General features: G+C 66.5%; 1 protein-coding gene across 5 annotated transcripts in view; it reads right to left on the bottom strand.

Annotated features, from left to right (window-relative positions):
- The window catches only part of PLEKHA6 (pleckstrin homology domain containing A6), a 49,930-nt gene extending 32,070 nt beyond the window's left edge, over positions 1–17,860 (bottom strand). For 2 of the 5 annotated variants that reach the window (XM_075443281.1, XM_075443279.1), the window contains exon 1: positions 490–660. In XM_075443281.1, the coding sequence (XP_075299396.1) occupies positions 490–611 (122 nt within the window). In that variant the 5' untranslated portion in view covers positions 612–660. Of the gene's footprint in view, positions 1–489; positions 661–5,488; positions 5,630–17,716 lie in introns of those variants that run through there. The other 3 variants (XM_075443285.1, XM_075443286.1, XM_075443283.1) reach the window with 3 other exon arrangements.
- Positions 17,861–18,061: the final 201 nt, after the last annotated feature.

The raw sequence follows: 18,061 nt of genomic DNA, 5'->3' as shown, positions 1-18,061 counted from the left end.
GCCGCGGTACCCAAGGGGCTGCCCGGATCACCACCGCGTTCACCCCCATGGAGGGGGCACACGGGCAGCTGGAGCTGGAGGACGAGCACAGGGATTGTTCCTGTGTCTGAGCTCTGGGAAGCGGATGGACAGACGTCCCCATCATCCCCACACCACTGGCTGCGTTACCCAACCTGAGAAGGGGTTGAATGATTAACCCCCAGCCGCGCCATTGCCAGCGGCCGGCAGAGCCTGGTAGAGCCCTGCTCTGCCCATGCACAGCCCCAGGGTGCAACAGCACCTGGGGAGCAAACCAGTATCCCCGCCGGCCCCCAGCCCAGCCAGCACCCCCAGCCCCCGCTGCCCCCGGAGCACCCCGTGCCGGTCCCCGGAGCAGGGACACAACCGCTGCGTCTCCCTGGAAATGCAGAGGGGCACAGAAGGGGCTCAGTCCCCGTCCCCATCCCCGGCCTGGCTCCCGCAAACTCCCATGGGTCTGGAGGTACTCACAGCCCACGACGCCCTGCCGGCACCGCAGCCCAGCTCCAGCTCTCGGACACCGAAACACAGCGAACTGCTCCTTCTCCGGCCCCAGCCGCGGCCCCGGGGGTGTCCGGGCTGCGAACGCTCATAAATAGCCTTGGACAAACATCTGCACGGCACCACCCCGTGCAGGCTGGAAAGCAGAGGGCTGCTGTGGGGATGGTTTTAATCATGATAGAAGACCATCAAATGGCTAAAAAAAACCCCACAGACGGGAGTGAGCTGCAAATAAGCGCAGATGCACCCGCTGATAAGACCCACCGGCAGCAGGGCTCGGCTGGGCTCCCCGCGCCCGTGATGTGCCTGGCTCCTTTGCATACGGGCACAGCTTTTGAATGGAATATTTCCATTCCCTGCACCCGCACAGGACATGGAGCCAACAGCTCCTTGTAAACACCCCAAGCTCAGAGCACTTGGAGGACCCAGAGCAGGGTGCAGCGATGCTCTGGTGCAGGGAGCCAACGTTAAGCATCCCCGTGCTCCGGGCAGCGGGTCTCCAGGCTCCGCAGAGCCGGGCATTGCCATTCCCCCTCGCCTCTGAGCCCACGGTGCCAGCGAGCGGGATGATCCCTATCAGCCGCGCCAGGTTGTGCCAATCCCTGCGGAGGCTCTTGATTGGTTTTGTCTAAATTACCAATTTTCCGCCGGCAGATCTCCCACGGGCTGCTCTCGCTTGAGCGCTTTAGCAATCGGGTGCGCTCACACGGATGAAAAACACAGCCCTGAATGCAGCACCCCAGGGCATGGGGGGCACGACGTGGCATGTGGCTCCGCTAACGCCAACACCGCCAGCACGGGCGGCCCCGCTGCCACCGCGGGACCCCGGCAGAGAGCTGCCGGCACGCTTCCCACCGACATTTGGGGTCGGGGAGGCTCTGGATTAGGGGATTCCGGCGGGTCGAGCTCTTTCCCCGCTCACGAGCCTCACCGTGCCGCTGCCAACCCTCCAAGTGACTCATCGGATGCTCTGCGCCCCGACCTCCCGCAGTCAAGCCCCGACGCATCCGGCGCATTCCTGGCATAGCCGGCTGCGCGGTGCTGTGCCGGCACGGAGCCCCACACCTGCCGGAGCGGCCAGGATGGGTGGACGCCAGCAGCACGCTTGGGTCTCTGCAAAGAGGCTCCTGCATCCCTGGGCTTCGTCATGGTCTGATGGCCACGACGGCCCGGCGTGGCCATGTGTGCCCGTGGGGATTTATCCCCAGGCAGGAGCAGCTCTGCTCTGCCTCCCGTGGCACGGCAAAGCTGGCCCAGCCGACAGGTTGTCACCGTGGGCAGCCTGTCACCCTCCCCAGCAGCGCGAACACCGTCCCAGTTGCTTTCCTCACGCGATGTCACCCTTCCCTTACGTCGGCATGGGCGTGACGGCGGTATGTGGGGAAACTCTCCATTTTTAGATCTGATCCTGTACCTTCGCAGGCCTCGGAACAGCTTGTAACCGAGCTGTGACGCAACAGCGCACGCGTCTCGGTTGTGCAAGGGTGTTGCACCAAACAGCTCCCAAGGACGGGGCGAGCGCCGGCTCCAGGCAGCTCGGGGCTGGCCGAGCCTCTCCGACCCCGCAGCCGTCTGCGGTGCGTCCCACGGCCCCGCAGAGCAGCCCGCGATCGCCGCGCAGGTGCCAGCGGGTGCGACGTGCCGAGCAGCCAAAAGTGCTCCCGAGTGCCCAGGAAGAGCCACCGGGCAGGAGCCGAGCCCGGCACCCAATGCCACGGTGCTGCCTCCTGTTCCTCCCAGCCCCAGCACCAGCACCCCCCAGTCCCAGAGCCACCCGGGCACGTGCCCGTGCCGCCGGCGTCTGTGTACAAACAGAGCAGGAACCAAAGGTCTCCCAAGCTGGGAGGTTTGTTTTTAAGCAAACAGACCAAACCGAATGCGCACGGGCTCCCCCCCCCCCAGACCCCCGGCGCAGGCTCGGGATCCGCTGCCTTTGCCGAGCTTGCCCCTGGCAGCGGTGCTGTCCCGGCGTGGGGCATCCTAGGGGGGACCGCAGCCGGCCCCCCGAGCCCTGTGGTGAGCTGACACAGCCAGAACGTGGCTCCGGAGGGAGAGAGGAATCAGGGTGTCGGGGCTCTCGGCACCAAATCCCATAAACGGTGGCCACCGAGGTACCAGGACCCGCTGCGGAGCTCAGAGCGGCTCTGCACCAGGCTGCGGGGAGACGGGGCATCGGCCAGCTCCCATCTCCAGCACAGCCTCCGGCGGGCAGGGGAGGCTGGACGCTGGCCGGTTCCTGTTAATACTCGCCGAGAGCTCGGCTGTCTGCAGGTGGTTGCCCTATCAAGCCATTAGCTTCCTCCATGGCCATTAACGCTCAGCCAGCCATCAGCACCAGCGCCAGGACCGACGCAGCACTTCCCTCGCTGCCCTCGGACGGGACGGCCCCGATTTATCGCTGTCTCCAGCCCACCACACCCTGGTGTGGCAGGGCCGGGGCCGGGGCAATCAGGCACAGCTTCCCAGTGAATCACTGGTCGTTCCCAGTTTCCCAACCACGTCCTAACTAGGGCACGAAGCCGACAGCAGCCCTGGGGGGCAGCTGCAGGGGAAAAGCAAGGAATTTGCTCGGGGGGGGGGAGCAGAGAGAGCTGCAAACCCTCTGCATCCCTCCAGACTGGTCCCTCGGAGTCTCCCAGGATGGTGCAAAGCCAGCGCGGGGACAGGGCACGTCCCTGTGCCACCAAACAGCCCTCATCTTGGTCCTCATCCCCCTCCCCGCAGCCACCTCCGCAACGGTGCAAACGCCGCGGGCGAGTTGAGTAGCGCGGCGTCGGCTCTGCAGAACGAGATCTTTCCCTGAATGAAGTTTAGTTACCGTGGGATGTTTCCAATTGGAAATCAGGACAGTTCCAGGCTGAACGCACGCCAGCTTTCCACTTCCCAGAAATCCCATTTGCAAGCGAGCCTGCTGCCAGTTCCCCCTTCTCCCCCAGCATCACGTAAATAAACGCGGCCCCAGCCCTCCCTCCGCCCTCAGCCTCCGGCTGCGCAGCCCCCGGCCCCAGCCCCGCGTCTGCTGCCGTGCCCAGGGACAGGAGCCGCTGGGATGGGAGTCACTGAGCCGGGCTGGCGCTGGAGCCGGGCCAGTCCCAGCCCGGCGATGGCCCTCGGCGATGCCTTTGCCGCGGGCGGTGCAGCCTGGCTGAGCCCTTCGCCGACGCACGGGCCTGCAGCATCCCCCCAAGGATGCTCGCAGGCAGCCGCGGCTGGGGAGCTGCATCGGGGTTAGTCGAGGGGAGCAAGCACGGCGGCTGCCCTCCACAAGGAACTGGTTTGCTCGGCGCTGGGAGGAGCTGGAGGCTTGTGCTGAGTTTCCAGAGGGCAGAGATGGGCCGATACACGTGGGAAGAGCAGTCGGGTGCTGGAGAAGCGGGAGATTCCTTCACTGGGTGCCTGCAGCACGGTGGCTCCTGCTTTGCTGGTGTTTGGGTCAGGGGAGGATTCTCCACATGCATGGAGACAAGTGTCCCCAGCCCAGTCTGCCTGAAGCCAGCCAAGAAGCCCAGAAGTCACTGGGAATCAAGGGAACAGACCAGGGAGCGTGGTCACCAACCTCAGCTCCTGAAGAAACCAGTAAGGGGAAAAAAGACCCTCGACACACCTCGCCCTGATGTGCTCTCCCTCCCCACGTCTCTCCCCGTCCCAGCAAGACGGAGCAGGCACCCAGCGGGACCGCAGAGGTGACGTCCCCGCTACGCCAGGCATTGCCACAAGCTGCTAAAGGCCTCTCCTGGTCACACAATTAATTAATTAACGGCCCTGCGGCACTGGGACAGAGCAAAGGATGTGCGGCCAGCAGAAGGGAGCACTTTGCTCCAGACCAGAGCCTAGTTCTTTACCCACCGACACCAGAGCAATAGGGAAGGGAGGAGCAGGATGGTGCCAGGATCAGGCTCGGATCTGAACCCACCACTGCCAGCGCTGGAGACCGGCAGGGAGATCACTCCCTTCTCCTGGGCATCCCCACGGACGGCTTGGAGCATCCGGATGGGAACCACAGCCACCCCACGCTGCAGACCAGGGCAGACCTACAACAGCCAGACGCTGCCGCTGGGCAGGGGCCACGGCACCAGCCGCTGCCCAGTGCTGGAGCATCCTCCTGCGCTGGCAGGGTGCTGGCATCATCATCCCTCCCGGCTGTTCTGCGAGACAGCAGCAGCTCGGCTGGAGGGTCTGGGGAGGAAGGGGCTTCCCCAGGCTCCAGGAGAGCAGGGGGAGGCATGGCAGGGTGCAGCAGCGGGTTGCTTTAAAAAAGACATTCTCAAAGCACCCATTTAAACAGAACAAAACAGGCAACGCAGCTGGGTCTCTCCCCCAGGAGGCGAGGTGATTTTAAGCAGCGATGAGGTGATTTTAAACAGCGCTTCCAGGAGATCACAGCATTATTCCCCAGCCGGCTCAGCTAAGGGCAGGGACGGCGGCTGCCCCCGGCTTCGGAGCCAGCCCGTGGCACAGGGCACAGGCACAGCCCCTCCGAGCCACGGGCAGGATCCCACCCCGCATCCCGGCTGGATCCCACCCCGCATCCCGGCTGGAAGCGGAGCTGTGTGTACGCTCGGGTGCCTCTGCCCCACTCCCAGCTCCGCCAGCCTTATCGTGCTGCCACACCTTCCACTGAGCTCCCAGTGAGGAGTTTAACCCCTGGGAGAGCGCAGCCGGGCTGTCCCGCGCTGCGCCAGCCGGACGCTGCCCACCCGTGTGCACGGTGCTACCGGGCACCATGCTGACACCCAGGGCTGCGTTCGCAAGCCGCCCTCCTCACAGTCCCTTCCCCCATGAGCAGCTCTGCAGCCGTCCTCCAGCAAATCCCAACTTGCTGGCCGCCCCGGCGCAGTGCAAACCCCTCCAGCATCTCCATCCCCTTCGCTCCAGCCCTGGGGGCTTTTCCTCCAGCCCCCGGTCCCCTCCTTACCCCCTCCACAGGCCAGGCTACGAGGGCAGAGCACCCACAGCCAGCTCAGCCTACCTGCTCGCCGGGCGCTGCCGGGGCCGCGGTGCCGGCCGTGGGGAGGGCGGTGGGCTCGGTGCCAAGGCGGGGAGCCCCAGGCTGGCGGGGAATGGGGAAAAACATCGGCCGTCTCCGAGAGCCACCACGTCCGAGCACGGCCGGGACGGCCGATAAGCGAGGTCTGAAACCTGAAACTGCAGGTTGGCTCCTTCCTATATAACCAGGCGCTGGAACACACACACACACACCCACCCGCACCGTGCACGCCGGCTCCCACGCCACTCCCGCTGCTCCCGGCCACGCCAGGCACCCGCCAGCCCTCCACCGGCACGGCCACACCACCCAGCCGGCCGCTACCGCTGCCCGAGCCCCGCGCTGCCAGCCCGGGCCCCCAGCGCGCTGGCACCGGCTCAAAGCGCAGCCTGACGCTGGTTTATGTCGTGCTTCGTGTGTTTTCATTCCTCAGACGGCTCTGCCTCCGGGCAGCGGGAGCGGGCTCTGTGCTTGGGCACAGGGGCAGGGACTCAGCAGCGGGCACCGGCCGGGCACCCCCCGCCTGGGTGCTAAAAGCAGCAATATGGGGAAAGCAAATAGCGCGGTTTTTAACCTCATAAAACAGGTCGGAGGGACTCAGCACCATGCAGGATCATCTGCCGGGGTGCCTGCAGCCATAGAATATTCCGGTCCCCCTCGCCCAGCGGTGATGGGCAGCGATGCCACGTGTGCACGACCCATGGCGGTGGGTGCCCATCGCCGCCCCGCCGCGCAGCGCACACCACTGAGCCCCTCTGCACGCCGGGGCCACCGCGGCCGACAGCCCGAGCGCGGCTGTGCCATGCCACCGCGGGACTTCCTCGCGCCAGCGCCGCCATGGCCGTGCTTCCTCCAGGCGCGAGGAAACACTCCAGAAGACCAAACCCTGCTCTGTTTTTCCCAGTTCTCCAGGCTCACCCACAGCCCAGAACCGGGGCGGCCGCATACCATCGGCGAGGCTGGGCTGCGCGCCGGCTGCTTGCTTCACCCCAGCTCCAGCCCGTGGGGCGAGCGGGGCCGTGCGCTGTGCCCTGCTCAGGGACGCGGGGCCAGTCCCGGGCATCGCCCTCAGGAAAGGGGAGTCCCAAAACTGCTTTGCCAGCTGGGGGTGAGGCCGCTTCGTGGCACTGACAGCGTCTCGGTGGGCACGTCCGTGAGGACCTCTCCATTGGACGCAGCATCCCCGCGCTGGGGAGCTGGGTGCTGAGAAGGGGCAGCTCGTATCCGGGGGCTGCCGGCTCTGCATCAGCGCAGCCCGGGGCTTCGCTGCACCCCTGGAGCTGGATCCGGCCGCAGAGGCTCCATCTGGGGTGCAGTGAGCCCCGCAGTGCTCGGAGCCAGCTCCCCGCCCCGGTTGCACAAGCGGCCCCGGGCGCTGCCGGTTGCGCACAAACAATAACAGCCTGTTTACGAGCAGGCAGCACGAGGCCGCGGCGGCGGGCAGGGCATCGCCCCAGCCACCTGCCTCCGGAGCTCCGCTCGCCCTGCCTGAGCCCGGGGAGGAAGAACGGGAGACGTGCCGATCCCCAGCGTGGCTGCCCGCGGCTCCCTGGGCACTGGGCATCCTCCCCGGGGCCAGCACCGGACCCCCACCAAAATGCCACCGCAGCAGAAGGACCCCTCCCGGCACAGGCACCAGCATGGCAGCTCTGCCCCGTGCGGCACCCCGACCCCCAGCATCTTGCAAAGGTACTTTGGAAGAGCAAATTTGCCTTCGGAGAGCCTGGATTGACTGGGCGCGAGGGGGATGAGACGGCCTCGGGCAGGGATTTCCCCCCAAGGGCCACCCCACGGGACTTTGGCCCCACGGCGGGTCCTCCTGCCCCACCGTGCCCCGCAAGCAGCCCCAGTAGCATCTCTACACGAACACCCCCCTCTCCGGCTCCTCCAGCGCACACCGACACGGCCCAGCAGCACCCAAAATTGTCGTTTTCCAGCAAAATGTAAATCCGCAGAGACCACCAGCAAGGTCCAGAGCTCCCGCTGGCACGGACTGAGATTCTGGGGGTTGGGGAGAGCAGCTGAGGGCTCCTCTTTAAGTATTTTGAATACATCACTTTTACTTCAGCAGCTAGACGAGCCCAGAGTCATCTTCTCGGCCTAAAAATATTGGTTTTTTGCATTTTCTTTTGCTTAAAGAGAAGAAGGGCCGGGGTCCAACCTGACACGCAGTTCCCAGCCCCAGTTTCTGCACCATCCATGCGATGAAGCATGGCAGCTGGGGGGGGGGAGTGTGCTTTGTGCTCCCACCCCTGCACCCTGAGGTACTGCGGGGCCAAGCCACCGAGGGACCCCGCACTGGTGACCCCATCCCAAGTCGGGGGGCTTGGCCCCCAGGGTGCATCCCTGCTGCCCACCCGCGCTGGGACAAGGAGCATCGCTCCCCCCCCCAACCCGTGCCTGAACCCAAGGTCCTGCCTCTCCGCAGCACAAGCATGTCTGGTGATAAGCCCAGCGCAGGAGAGATAAGATAAGCCCCCCCACAGCCTCGCTGCTGTCACGAGCCCTTCCTCGGGTGCCGCTCCCCAAGGCTGAGGGGTGCTGCACCACCTAAACATCCCCCCAGCACCCCCCCACCCCGCGGCACGCACACAGCCTCTCGCTTCGATGAGCTTTAAAAGCTTCATTACCCTCACACACGACGGGTGCTTTGCTATTTCCAAATCAGACAAACCACTTCATTCAGGGGAGAGGGGAAAAAGAAAGAAAAAAACAACCCCAACAAAACAAAAAAGCCACACACCGGAGCAAACAATTTGTCTGGGGAAAGCTGGCAGCGAAGGCGTTGGGGGGGGACGGGGGGGGGAGAGGCGCACGCAACCCGACGGCGTCCGGCCGACAATAAAAACTGGAATTGCTCATCGCTGCTGCTCAGCCGACCCGACCGAAGAGATGCTGCGGAGGAAAACAAACCCACGGGACGCGAGCGTGGGGCGCGTGGGCTTCGCCCCGGGCTGCACACACACCTGAGCCTTCCTCGGATGACTTCTCCTCCTCCTCCTCGCTGCCTCTCCCCGCATCGCCCCTGTCTGCGCTGCCCAGAGCCGGCGCTGAGCATCCCTCGCAGGGCATCGCCACGTCGCAGGGCGGGAGGAGGCGAACCCACCCTGGGATGCGAACCCACCCTCTCGCGCCGGGGAGAGCGGCTTTTGGGGCCACCCCGAAAGATGGGCTCTCCCCCGGTGCCCGTCCGTAGCCCCCCCTGCCCCCTCCCACCCGAGCTCAGCGCCTGGACACGGCGAGGGGACGAGACTGGCGGGGGGGGACTGGCATGCTCGGTCCCACACCCAGGATCTACAGCGGGGATCTGCCAGTGCGTGGGCACCCCCACCTCCGGCAGAGCCAGCCTGGCCTTTAAAATCGGAGGATTGGGGGGAAAAAAATAAAAATACCAAAACAACCCCCCCTCCACGCATGTTTGCCTCCCAGCATCCGTGCCAGGCTATAAATACCCGGCACTCTCCGTTCTGGCTGCGGGGTGGGGGGGGTTTAAATAGCACCGGAGGAAAAGCCCCGCAGGGTGAGAGGCAGGGAGAGGAGCCCCCTCCTCACCCAGCAGCACCGAGGGGGGGGGATGGGGGGGCTCTTTCCGTGGGGCAAGGAGGGAGCAGGGCACAGCGGGCACAGATCGGGCAAGCTGGACCTTACCAGTGGGGTGGGGTGGCCATGGCAGTGGGGTGGGGTGGCCATGGCAGCGGGGACAAGCGGGGAGCGAAGCAGAGGAGACCCCCAAAAGCCCCTGGAGCCAGCGGGGTGGTTTCCAGGAGGGAGTGGGACGCAGCGCTGACGGGCACCAGGGCAGCCGGCCAGGCTGGCGAGGGCACCGCAGGGACACGCCACCTCCCAGTGCCCCCAGTGCCACCCGCTGGGAGGAGCGAAGTGGGTGGGGGGGCAAGCGCAGAGGGCACCCCTCTTTCAGAACATCCTGCCCCAGGTCTCTCCGTCTCGCTCCCGGGAGCAGCGGAGCCAGCGTTGGTCCCGTGGCAGGCACCCACCCGCACGATGGGGCTTGGGGTGCGATGCCGGGGGGCTGCGGGGAGCGGCCCGGGGCGGGGGAAAGCCCTTTTAAGTGCAGCCCCACCACAGGATTGCTACCTCATTACAGAGCAATTACAGACTAATTATATGCTGGTAACACCCAAACCCGGATCAGGAAATGGGAGTGCTGGGTGCCAGGCAGTGCACGCGTGCACGGGCGCACACCCGCACCACCCCCCCCCGAAACCTCGGGAGCTCTCAGGAGCGGAGATGGGACGCGTCAAGAGGGAGGCACCTGGCCCGAGAGACGTCACCGGCTCCAATCCCTGCCGAGCTGGCTCTCCGTGCCTCAGTTTCCCCACTTGTGGCTGGGCTGCCCCAGCCCTGCCCCCCGCCCCAACACCCCCTGCACCCCAAAAGCACCGACAGTGGCTCTGCCTTGGAGCATCCCCATCCCACCGGCCCCATCCCACTGCCCTCCCGCCGAGCCCTGGTCCCATGGGACTGGGAGCTGTGGTCCGTGCAGCTCCACTGCCCACCAGCATCCTCCTGGGAGCCGGAGCAGCCCTGAGAGCCCGCTCCCAGCAGGGCCAGGGCTATGGTGGCACCTGGACCAGGGCCACCCTGCTCTCGGCCACCCCAAACCCCCCCGTAAGCCTGTGCCCAGGACAGTTCTTAGCAGCAGGTGAACTTTGACCGCATAGAGAACATTCCTGTGGGCTCCCCGCCGGCACAGCTCTTATCGGCGGGGGCTAGCGCGGGCCCGTCCGCAGTCCGGAGAGGCCACCAGCCCTATTGCCATGCCCAAGGACGCCGGGGAAGGGGACAACACGCTGGGACGGTGATCCCAGGTAGGAGCCGGACCCTCCCCAGCCCTCTGCCCCATCACCCCACGGCATCCCGAGCCCAGCCCGGCTGCCGGGGACCCTCGGGGATGGGGGGGACGCTTCGCCACCGGAGCCTCCGACGATGGCAGCGGGGGACAAGGTCACGCCAATAACGGATTGCAGCGAGGAGATGCGGGCAGGACGGGGGCTGGATGCGAAGCAGCAGCGCTGATGGCTGGTGAAGGGCCTGGCATCTCCGGGCACACGGGGAGAGACGGGAAATGAGCTCTCTCCTCCCCTCCGGGACTCATCACCACGACTGCGACCGAGTGTCAGAGCCCAGAGGCCCCAGAGTCTGCACGTAGCTCTTGAAACCCTCATCTCCCTGACAGGCGGGAGAGCAGCCGGCAGCCAGAGCCGGAGCTCCAGGCGGCCCCCGCCAAAGGTCACTGCATTTGCACATTCACAAAATATGCATTTAAAGAAAGAGAAAAAAAAAAAAAGAGGGGGAAAAAATAAAAATCCTGTGCTTGCACAGAAAAAAAAATCCAGCAGCCACGCTGCGGGATGATCGGCACGGCGGAGGAGGCGGTGATCTGCAGCCCACCCTGCCCCGGCCCGGGATCCCCTGAGCCCGCAGCACCCCGGACTTGGCAGGCTGACACCGTGAAATTGGCTTTAAAATAATCAGACCCAAGCGAAACCAGCAGATTTCTATCTCCTGATTTGCTTTTGCTTTCCGGGCCCTGAGGGTGCAATCGCGTTTTCAAATCCTCCAGAAGAATAAAGGCCAGAAAATTAGTTTTAGTGCATGGAGCAGATGGCCGGGGGCTGGAGCTTTGGGGGACCACCCTCACCCCGAGCATCCCCCTGCAAGGGGGGGGGCCAGAGCTGAGCCCCTCACCAGGGCTGCAGGGCCCTGGGGTGTGGGTCCTGGCCGTGGGACCCCAGCAGCCAGCCTGGCCCCGAGGATGGCTGCGCAGGGGGACACGGGGACGAGGGATGGGGACCGCGAGGATGCGGGTGAAAAGGGAGAGCAGGAGCCTGGAGCCACGCTCGGGACGCGTCGGGGATGCTAAAGCTGCACAAGCTGCTGCCCCATGCACCCCGGCCTCATCCTGCACCCGAGGAGCCCAAAAAGCCACAACCCCACCACCGCCAAACCACCCGAGGATGTTCCACAGCCGGGAGCGAATCCCAGCACCCGCAGCGAGGGGCAGAGACCGCGGCGCAGGAGGGGAGGCTGGGCTGAGCCAGCGGACCACCTCGCCAGCCCCACAAGCGCCGGCAAAGCCCTCCGAACGCAGCCAGCGTGGGGCTGCCATCAGCCCTGGCCTGTTGGACCACAGGCACCGCACCACCACCCCAACCGGGTCCCTCCGAACCCCCCCGGGTGCCCGGAGCTGGGGGCATGAGGCTGCCGGGGGCAACGCCAGCGGGATGGAGGTGTGAAGCTGCTCCCAGTCCCAGGCTGGGATGCTGTGCCCAGTGCTGGCTCTGCCGCGGGCACACACCCCCCACCCTCACCCGGTGCTGAGCACGGACCCCCCCGGGAGCCCAGCACCCCAGGATGGGTGCTGAACCCGGCACCAGCGCATCACCAGCAGCTCGGCCGCCCGGCCGGTGCCCCGGGAAGCGCTGAGCACCAGGCTCGCCGTGCCGGCGGGCGCGGAACCGGCCAAGCAGGGCTGGGAGGCAGCCGGTGCTGCCGCCGCTGCCAGACTGGTCTCGGCTGTTCTGCCGGGCGTCAGCCACGGACGGGAGCCCGACCCACGGCACATCACCCCCCCCGGGGTCCCTGGGGCAGGAACGCTGTTCCCACCCGGGCTGCACCCCGAGAGGCATCTCCCGCTCAACCCAGCGATGCCGGTGCCTCCGCGGCAGCCACACGCCTGTGCCCGGCGTGGTGCCGGGGTGGCCCTTACCTGGCTGCCAGCGGTGCGAGGCTGCAGGCCCTGGCAGCACCGCGCTGCCTGCGCTGCCTGCGCTGCCTGCGCCGTTACGTAAGGAAGCCTCCGAGGCGAGCGCTGGCTCCGAGTCCCCGGCGACTGCAGGCAGGCGGAGGGGAACGACAGCCTCTCGCCGCTCGGCAGGCACGCAGCGGGAGGAAGATGGGTGCCGGAGCGGTGCGCGGTGGGAGGACACGGGAGGATGCTCTCTGCTGGGTCGCCGAGCGAGCCGTGGGGACGAGCCCCAGTCCCCAGCCCCAGTCCTCAACTCCAGTCCCTGAGAAGCTGGGGACACTGCGAGGATGAGGAGGAGCCGGTGGCAGTGGAGGGGGCAGCCCGAGCCCTGCGTCGGCCGGATCCTGCCTCCCTGCTCCGAGAACAAAGGGCTGCGCTGCGAAGGCTCTGGCAGCCACGTAATTACCAGCGGGACGCGGGGCTCAGAGCAGCCGAGCTGCCCCCCGAGCCGCGGAGAGCAGGGACGGGAGCTCCTCGCCTTTAAAGAGCCAGAGGAGCATCAAGCAGCTGCTTCGAGACCCAGCGTGGTGGGGACGGGGGGTGGTGGAAGAAAACCCTGAGCTGCCCCGGTCTGCCAGGCTGGAGCAGTGGGACAGGCAGGGGGGACAGCGTCCATGGCAGCTGGGGAGAGGGACCAGCGGGACACGGCGCAGGGAGATCACGGAGACGGCACACGGAGAGCACAGACACGGCACACGGGGATCACGGACACGGCACACGGGGATCACGGAGACGGCACACGGGGATCACGGAGACGGCACACGGGGAGCACAGACACGGCACATGGAGATCACGGACATGGCACACGGGGATCACGGAGACGGCACACGGGGATCATGGAGATGGCACACGGGGAGCACAGACACGGCACACGGGGATCACAGACACGGCACACGGGGATCACGGAGACGGCACACGGGGGTCACGGACACGGCACACGGAGAGCACAGACACGGCACACGGGGATCACAGACACGGCACACGGGGATCATGGAGACGGCACACGGGGATCACGGACATGGCACACAGGGATCACGGAGACGGCACACGGGGATCACAGACACGGCACACGGGGATCACAGACACGGCACACGGGGATCACGGACACGGCGCAGGGCGTTTGGAGCAGGGTCGACATGATGCCAAGCACACACAAAAGCTGTCTCATTATCCCCTAATTAGTGCCTTGCCAGCTCCTGCAATTAACACCCATGCAAGCAGCTGCTGTTGAGGTAAACAGAGGGTTACAAGCACCCTGGAGAGCTGGGGGCCCTAGCAGGGTGCAGACCACCCATGGGCATGCACTGAGAAGCAGGCAGCCCCGGTGCTGAGCCCAGGAGGGTCCGACCCAGCACCCCAAGGCCCTCGGCTGCTCTGGGACCTCTTGCTCACCCTCGCTGCAAGACTGTCCTGCGCCTCGGAGCAGCATGGCAGCGGCAGGATCTCGCGAGGCTGGTGGCACTGCCCCGAGCATCCCAGGGCAGCGGGACATTGCCCAGCGCGGATGGCAGGGAGCAGCCATGCTCCGCAGGGAGAGGAGGAGAGGCTTTCTCCCAGGCTCAGCCCGTGACTCGGGAGCAGCCGGGGTTGGCCTCCAGGCTGCAGGTCCTGGCTCGGAGGTGGCCGAGCCACCCACCCTCCCGCGCAGCGCGCCGGCAAGGTGGTTATTCATAAGTCGTCTCCTTTAGAAAGATCAAAGCAATCGCCCAGGTCTTCAATGGCCTTTCTCCAGCTGACCCAGAAACATGGATCAAGAGCTGTCTCATCCCGTAATTGAGAAGTTGGTGACTTTGAATCTTTATTAAAGAGCTTTGGTGAATTTGCAGATTAAGGGCACAACCGGCCGCGGGGATCATCCAGCCTGATTCCCCACATACCGCGGCCGGAGCTGCTGCCGCCGAGTGAAAACCAAACTAAAACCAGAACCGCGCTGGAAGCCAGGAAGGCCCCAAACTGCCTGCACAGAAACAACCCATTTCTAGGATCTTTTCCAGCTTCAGATGCTGGAAGGAGCGGGCAGGGCTGGAGGGGGGGTTGGAGCAGCCGTGCCCCCTCCCTCCCTCTCCCTGCAGGTCACCTCTGCCTTCCCGTCCCCCTCGCCCCGCGCCGGGGGATGCCCTCCTCCATCGCCATGAAAACGGGGGTGTTTTCGGAGAGGAGGGCTGGCAGGGCACAAGGGACCCCCTCCCCACGCCGCGGTGCTGCCCGTGGGGCGGTGGGAAGGGGCTGCGCGGCTGCCGCCGGAGCAGGGCTTCCCCGGGCGGGTGCCGAGCTGCCAGATCCCGGGGAAAATCGAGGCTAAAGAGGAGGCAGCACATTCCTCCATGTACTATTTCTGCCTGCTGCGGATTATCGTGTTTCAAGCTAAGGAAAACAGAAGGGGGGATGCTACTACAAGCGCCTGAGAGCGAGAGAGAGAGGAGCAGCTAACGAGCAGCGCTCTCCCCTCCAAGGAGCAAAGACAGGCAGAAGAAATCCCCAGCCCAGCTGATTCCCAGGGGCACAGATGGAGCGGAAAACAACCCAAGCCGCTGCCTGGCTGCTCGGGGTTCGGGCGGCCTCGCCGGGGATCGAGCCCCACGCTGCCCATCGGGTCGGCGTTCGTGCCCGATGCCAGGCCTGGCCGCAGAGCAGCACCGCAGCGGCGTGCATGGGTGCACACAGGTGTACATGGGTGTGCACCCATGTGCACACACACACGCATGCACACGGTGAGACAGGGGGATGCCGGCGCATCGTCCCTGTGGTGCAGAGCATGGCTGCCGGCACCCCGAGCAGCCGCTTCACCCCGGCAGCACCAGGCGTGGAGCTCAGTCCCTCCTCTCCCTCGTCCCTGCCAGCCCAGCGCCTGCTCCCGCCGGTTTCTATGGGAACTCGGGAGGAAAACACGGTTTCCAGCAAGGCCAACGTCAGCCCCGGGCAGCCCAAACCCAGCGGCTGAGCTGCCCCATCACGGGGTTTACCCGGGGGACCCCCGCGCCTGGCCTTGCCCAGGAGGGCAGGGACCCCTCGCCACAGCCCCTCTCCCCGAGGGGACAGCCGGGGTGTGGGCAGGGCGATGGGGTGCTCGCAGCCAGGATGGTGCTGGTGGCCTGGAGCAGTGAGATGGGTGCCACAGCCCGCTGGGCTCCCCAGCATGGGCTGGGGGTACTGGGGCTGCTCCCCCCAGGCCGGCTCCAGCCGAGGCAGCCAGAGGACGACAGGTTTTGCGTTCGCCACGTGACTTTTAGCAGACGCTCAAGAATTTTAATGTCTCGTCCACCTCCTCTCCAGGAGCCCCTAATCCTGGTTCTGGCTCGGGGTGGGCGATGGGGCTGGGCGTCCCCCAGTCACGGCTCCTGCCTGGCGAGGAGCGAAGGCAGCTCCCGTGGGGCCATGCGTGGAAGCCTCATCCTTTCCCGTCAGTGCAGGGGACAGGAGGGACTGGTGCAGACGGGAGCAGGGCAGGAGCTCTCCTTCTCCGCGAGGAAACACCAGCGGGGTTCAGGGGAGGGAACCAGCGCGGCTGCACACACAGACACGGCCCGGTGCGTGTGCATGTGTTCGCACACACGTGTGCTGCGTGGCTGCGCACCACAGGACCAGCCATACTGGGAGCGACGGTGCGGGGAGCAGCTGTCCCAGCTCCTACCCGGTGCCCAGCCCCGGGGACGCGCAGCAGGACACGCAGCAGGACGCGCAGCAGGACGCGCAGCAGGACGCGCAGCGGGACACGCAGCAGGACACGCAGCAGGACGCGCAGCAGGACACGCAGCAGGACACGCAGCAGGACGCGCAGCAGGACGCGCAGCAGGACACGCAGCGGGACACGCAGCGGGATGCACAGCGGGATGCACAGCGGGACACGCAGCAGGACACGCAGCGGGACACGCAGCGGGATGCACAGCGCGATGCAGACGCTCTTGACGTGGAGAAGTGGGAGAAACCAATGGGTGCCGCTGCTTCCTGGCTGCAGAGCGGCACGCAGCGCTGCAAACAGCCTCGCCTGCCTGCAAGGACGTCTCCCCCAGCAAATGCCAGCCTGGTCCCCTGCATGCCCAGTCCCCAGCAGGCTTCCCCGCACCCCGGGATGGCCACGTGTCCCCTCCCCACGGCAGCTTCCCTCCCACCTCCCCGCATGGGGGGATTACACAGCTGCTCCAGCAGCCATCTGGAGGTGGGGGGGGGGGGCAGCCCCCCGCACCCAAGGGACAGCGGCACACGTCACGGGCGGGATGGCGGGGCCAGCCAGCACGGATTGAACCACACACATGGGACTCGGCCCTGCTACGCCGCAGCACAGCCCTCGGAAGATGGCGAAGAGCCTGCAAAGAGGTGATGGAGGGGGCTGGACCCCCCTCTGCAAAGGGGCACCCCACCTAGAGTCGGGGTCCCCACCACCTCCCAGGGGAGGATGGCCCGGGGTGGCCAGTCCAGCCCCTTCCGCTGGGGTTTAATAGACTCGTGGCGTATTTAATCATCATGTGATGAATCAGACCCTGCTCCTTCAGATCTAACAGCGGCGCAACAAAGCTGCGATTGAGCGCTCGGGGTAGCGGCTGCGGCTCGCACGCCGTCTCCGGCACTGCCAGACACCTCGGTGCAGGGGGGGCCAAGCCAGCTCCACATCTCACAGGCGACACGCATCCCCGGGGCGGTTCGCTCTTGCTCTCTGCCGAGGAGGAGGAGGAGGAGGAGGAGGAGGAGGAGGAGGATGGCTCTCCGCTAGCAAGCAGGCAGCGAGATGGGAGCCGCGAAGCCCAGGGAAGCGCTCGGGTCCCTGGGAAGCGTCAGACGACGTCTCGGGCTCCATCCATCACCGCCCGTCCTGGCTGCGACCTCAGCAAAGCGCCCAGCCACGGGAGCCAGCCCCGGCACGCAGGACTGGTTGGGGGGGGGCTCTGGCCTATCTGAGCCCCCAGTCAGAGGGGTTTGGGGGTGCTGAGCCAGGCCTCCAAAAGCCGGGTTTCTCGCTGGTGCATGCAGCAGGGTCCAAGCCTGGGGGACCCCAGCCCACCGCGGCGGGGTTCAGGGACGCAAACCAGCGCACAGCACACAAACACACAGCGGGGATAGCTCGGGGGGGTTCCCGCATCTCACCGAACCCCCCCGCATCCCGCCGAAAGCACGGCAGGAGGGGCGGAGGGGGGGGTGGCAGGGGGACCCTGGACCCCAGCCCCTCGGGCAGCCGGGCAGTGCTGGCCCCCGCAGCGTCCATGGAGGAGGAGGAGGAGGAGGAGGAGGAGGAGGAGGAGGAGGGACCCCCCCCCCCCCGGCTGGAGCACAGGTCCCCCCCTCCTCCCCTAAAAAGCCCCCCCTGCACAGCTCGCTGCCCCCCGGCACACGGCCGCGATGGGGGGACGCTCTGCCGCTCCGCAACCCCCCGCAGCGCCCGGGAGGAGGAGGAGGAAGAGGAGGAAGAGGAGGAGGAGGAGGAGGAAGGGAGCCGCGCTGCGGGCACTCACCGTGCGGGGCGGGCAGCCGCCGGGTCCCCCCCCGCTGCCTACGGGCGCAGCATCCTCCGGCCAGCCCGAGCCCGAGCCCGAGCCCAAGCCGGAGCCGGAGCCGGAGCCGGAGCTGGGCATGCTCGGGGGCCGCCGAGCGGCACGTGATGCCGGGCTGGCACCGAGCGCGGCGGGGGGGCCGCTCCCCCCCTCCCCACCCCCCCCCCCGCCATCACCCGCCGGGACCGCACCGGCCCCCCCTGCATCAATTCCGGGGAGCCGCGACCGTTCTGCCCCCCCGGCAGCATTTGGAGGGGGGGCTGGACCTCACTGCCCCCCACCCTCCCGCATATCCCCCCGCATCCC

Source organism: Opisthocomus hoazin, chromosome 25, assembly GCF_030867145.1.
Source record: "Opisthocomus hoazin isolate bOpiHoa1 chromosome 25, bOpiHoa1.hap1, whole genome shotgun sequence".
NCBI lineage: Eukaryota > Metazoa > Chordata > Aves > Opisthocomiformes > Opisthocomidae > Opisthocomus > Opisthocomus hoazin.
The sequence above is the reverse complement of the archived record's forward strand: the minus strand, read 5'-3'. Positions and strand labels throughout refer to the sequence as shown.